Raw genomic sequence first — 4,110 nt, 5'->3', positions numbered from 1 at the left:
GAGGAAAAAAAGAGCGGTGTGAGAAGATAAGTGGATATGTGCAAGCTCAGGCTTGTCCCTGCCTAGCACCTATACAAGATGGTGAGCACGGTAATATGTACATTCGTTTTTTAAAATGGTAGGTGCCAATTGTTTTTTGGAAACTATAGCGTGTTGTGGTGGGGTGCAAGGAGAGGGAAAATTTGTCCTTCACACTATGGCATTCTCATCAGCCTTTTTGCTATGTCAGCTCCAGCACAACCCAAATATCCCTACCTCGAACTGAGAGAATCCCGGTGCTGTTGGCTTTGCCCATGAAATTCTCAGCGAAGCAGGTATACTTCCCTTCGTCGGACTTGCTGATGTTACGGAGGATCAAAGTGCCATCTGGTGTAATGGTCACCCTAGAGAAGGAAAAGAGCCGCAGCAAGAAATGAGATTACCTTGGCATGGGCAACAGCCATTTTCTGTGCATGCCGATGTGACACTGAATTCCTACATGTTGCTGATTTTTTTTTTTTTTTTTTTAAGGGATGTAAATTTTAAAGGCCAGACTGGCAAAAATGTATTAGACTTTTAAGGAAGAAGAAAATGGAAGCAGCAGCCAGCTGGGCAGTCTCAGGAACACAAGAGAAAGGGACCCCTTGGATCACAGAGTCTAGTCTTGCTGCAGAAGAAGATCTGTTCTTGGCTGTTGTTTCTAGCTAAAAGCCAACTTAGCGCTGGTACCTGCTGCTGTTGATCAGGAGTTCTGTCCCTTTGGTCCAGAGCACGATGGACTTTGGTGCGGCTTTTGGCTGGCACGGGATGATGACCTCCCCACCTCGGGCTGCTGGTATGAGGCGCTTCACTGGGCTTAGCCGAAAATCTGGAGCAAATGCTGAGAAGAAAAGAGGATTAAGGAGCCCTTGCAGATGCTGCTGTAGGAGCATAGTCAAGCCACACTGTAACTGGAGGCTGGTTTATCACCAAACTACATGGTAAGAGCATGACAGACGAGATACAGGAGTTGCTGAATGGCAGATTGCAGCTACTCCGACTCCTCCATCGCTGACCACTGGTGGTGATACCTGACTCAACTGTATCACTCTTGGCAATGGTGGTGTGACCCCAGCACTTGCAAAGTCTCTGCAGAGACTCAAAAAAAGAGAGCTGATTTAGAAGACAAAAGGGAGATTTGCTTTACTGCCCTGGCTAAATTTCAACCGGGGTAAGCACATAGTGCCCCTACACTTCCATCTGGAGTTTCAGTTGGGTATCAGCTGCTTATTTAGTGCCCTAAACTGTTGTACAGTGTTGTTGTTTGCTGTTAGACAGCTGCTGTTGAGAACCTTTCGCATCAGGTTGCTGGTTTAACTCCAGCTCCAGTTGCTACTGGCCAGAAGATAGCTATTTGTTGATGGGAAATGAGTTTGGCATCAGCCCGGTTCCAATTTCTTTTAGCCACAGCGGAATGAATGGGCACTGAACTGTTTAGACCATTCCTTAAAGTCCGGAGAAAGCTGCGGTGTGAAGAGGGAAGGTCGTGCCGCTGCGGTCTATGCTTTGTAGCTTTAGTAGTTAGAGCAATGGTTTGCAGCCTTTTTAGACTCGGAGATCCTCTTGTTAGACTCAGGGTCCCCACTCAGAAAATGCCAGCTCTTAGCTTTCACTTGGTTTTTGACTACAGAAAAATAACAGGGCGATTCGTCTGCTGCAAGAATGCAGGAAGACCATGGCAGGTCAGAATGTTTTTAACTCTACAGATTCCTATTGGAAATCTCTGGGTTTATCCTGTGAACCATGTTTGCACACCTAACTGTGCTAACGGTTTGTGGTACCCCATGGCATCTTGAAAGGCTCTCCGGGCCCCCCTGCATGAGATGTGTGGGGCTCTGGTTGAGAATCACTCGGTTAGAGGAATTCATTCTCCAGGGCCATTTTAAACAAAACTGTACTTTAGAAGATAGCTGATGTGTTCCCCATCATAGACGCAGCTGCATTTAAATGGTGGGTAAAGTGATTTTTCTACTCTTGTAAAGGCCTTTGAGATGAAAAGTGTAGCATAGACACAATCTATTAGGAACACATCCCAGACACGTTCACGTTCAGATAGCCCGTAGGGAAATGAGGAGCTACCTTGCACCGTTAATTCAGCACTTGCATACACTGTGCCATGTTTGTTCTCGGCCACACACTGATACATGCCGGAGTCCTCCAGGGCTAACTTGGAAAATCGCAGCTCTCCGCCACTCACTTCAATGCGGTTCTGTACAAACAAGAAGATCAGTTGATTAGACAACAACAGCGATGATGCTGAGACTCAAGAACCAGATATTCAGAGTTGTGTTTCATTAGAGACTCTTATACCCTCTTGTTCTCAGGCTTGCTTGGTTTTTTTCTGCATGTCAACTCCCTATCTCTCCAAGCAGCATTATACACCTGAGACCCAGAGCAGCACAGCCTGTAGGTAGGGACTAACTGATCTGTCATGGGTGTGGGGTAAGGTTTAGTCACACGAAGAAGTGAATGTTAGGTTTTGTGGTGGGTGGAGAAAGTGGGGAGTGAGTGTCAAAAGGCCCGATGGGTCTGAGGAGAGTCTCAACAGAGTCTCTTCTGTCAAATCTAGTACATGTCCGCCCAGGGAAAGAGCCGCTCAGCAGGGCAAAGGACACCACAAGCCGGGACAGAGGTCCACTGCCAGAGCTGCGCAGGGGCTCCAGGCTTAGAGCGGTGTGCTCGTTGCGTAGTGATGCATGGCTTCCATGGTGCAATAGCAAGAGGTGATTTGCCCGGGGTCAGGAGTGCGATGTACTGGTTTTGCTGTGTAAGACCACAGGAGCGGATGCAACCGGGGGAGATTATGTGACTTGGCAGAGCTGCAGAGGGCTTTAGGAGAGGAGTTGTTGGTCAGTTTGGGGTTTGGCTGAGGTGCGTTCCCAGAGCTGTATCTTGCACAATCTCAAGCCAGCGCTGCAGCACCTGAGAAATCAATGGCTGCCCGTTCCGTAGCCATCTGATCGCTGGCCTCGGCTTGCCAGCTGCAGCACAGCTCCAGCGCAGGTCCGACCCGATGTCCGCTTCCGTGTCCGTGATCACCTTCAGCCATTCTGGCTGAGCTGCAAAGGAGCAAGAGGGATATAGGAGCCAAAAATGTCATGGAAGTGTGCGTGTGTGTGGGGGGGGGCAGGGAAACGGGAGATGCTTGTTCCTGGCAGGCAGGATGATGCTCATCACGTTGCCATGTTGAGATTGCCAATTCAAGGCTGATTCTTTTCTGGGGCCAGCCCACGGATGTGCATCCAGATCCCGCAGCATTATGGGACAATCCAGATTGGAGGAAGGTTGTTGTTACCTCTCATGATTCGGGTTATGTTTGTGGCTCAGTAAAGTTTGAATCATGGGTCCCAACTCTAACCCTCCACCCAAACTCCCTGCAGTTTTGTGAGGCTTGGTTATGGATGTACCCAGGGGTTAGCCTGGATCAGAAATGATGGGTTCCCCACAAAGGGCTCAGTGCTTTGCCTGGGACCCCTTGCTGTGCAACCTTTACCCTGAATGATAATGCGGCCCTGGTAGGTGTCTTTTCCCTTGCTGTTCTCAGCCTCGCACTCGTAAGTGCCTTCGTCCTCAAAGCCCACGTCCTGGATCTGCAGGATGGGCTCATTGGCGATCCACTTGGAGGACTGAGAGCCATCCACCTTCCGCCACCTTATTCGGGGGACAGGGCTGCGGAAAAGGAAAAGAGTGAAGGAGAACTGGGCAAGCTGTTCGAGAAAATTGTTCTGGCACACATTCAGGAGGGGCCAGCAGGGGACTGCATGCTTAGGGGCAATCAGCATGGGTTCATCAGTGGCAGGTCCCGTCAGACCAACCTGGTGGCCTTTTACGACCAGATCACCAGATCACTGGATGCAGGGGTAGCAGTGGACATCGTCTTCCTGGACTTCCGGAAGGCCTTTGACACTGTCTCTCACCCCGTTCTCATTAAGAAACTGGGGGGCTGTGGCGTAGACACCCACACAGTCAAATGGGTCACCAACTGGCTGGAGGGCCGCACCCAGAGGGTGGTGGTGGATGGGTCCTTCTCAACCTGGAAGGACGTGGGCACTGGGGTCCCGCAGGGCTTGGTCCTTGGACTGATACTCTTCA

At 50.0% G+C, this 4,110-nt stretch overlaps 1 protein-coding gene across 1 annotated transcript in view; it reads right to left on the bottom strand.

Annotated features, from left to right (window-relative positions):
• Window positions 1–4,110, bottom strand: part of CNTN2 (contactin 2) — a 64,614-nt gene that overhangs the window by 17,995 nt on the left and 42,509 nt on the right. Inside the window, exons 8-12 of the mRNA XM_019513966.1 lie at window positions 3,512–3,687; window positions 2,941–3,077; window positions 2,098–2,227; window positions 709–859; window positions 256–383 (exon numbers count right to left, since the gene is read on the bottom strand). Of these exons, the coding sequence (XP_019369511.1) occupies window positions 256–383; window positions 709–859; window positions 2,098–2,227; window positions 2,941–3,077; window positions 3,512–3,687 (722 nt within the window). The remainder of the gene's footprint in view (window positions 1–255; window positions 384–708; window positions 860–2,097; window positions 2,228–2,940; window positions 3,078–3,511; window positions 3,688–4,110) is intronic.

Source organism: Gavialis gangeticus, unplaced genomic scaffold (assembly GCF_001723915.1).
Source record: "Gavialis gangeticus isolate Ggan-Ray unplaced genomic scaffold, GavGan_comp1, whole genome shotgun sequence".
NCBI classification, from domain to species: Eukaryota; Metazoa; Chordata; order Crocodylia; family Gavialidae; genus Gavialis; species Gavialis gangeticus.
This window is presented reverse-complemented; position numbering and strand designations above follow the sequence as displayed.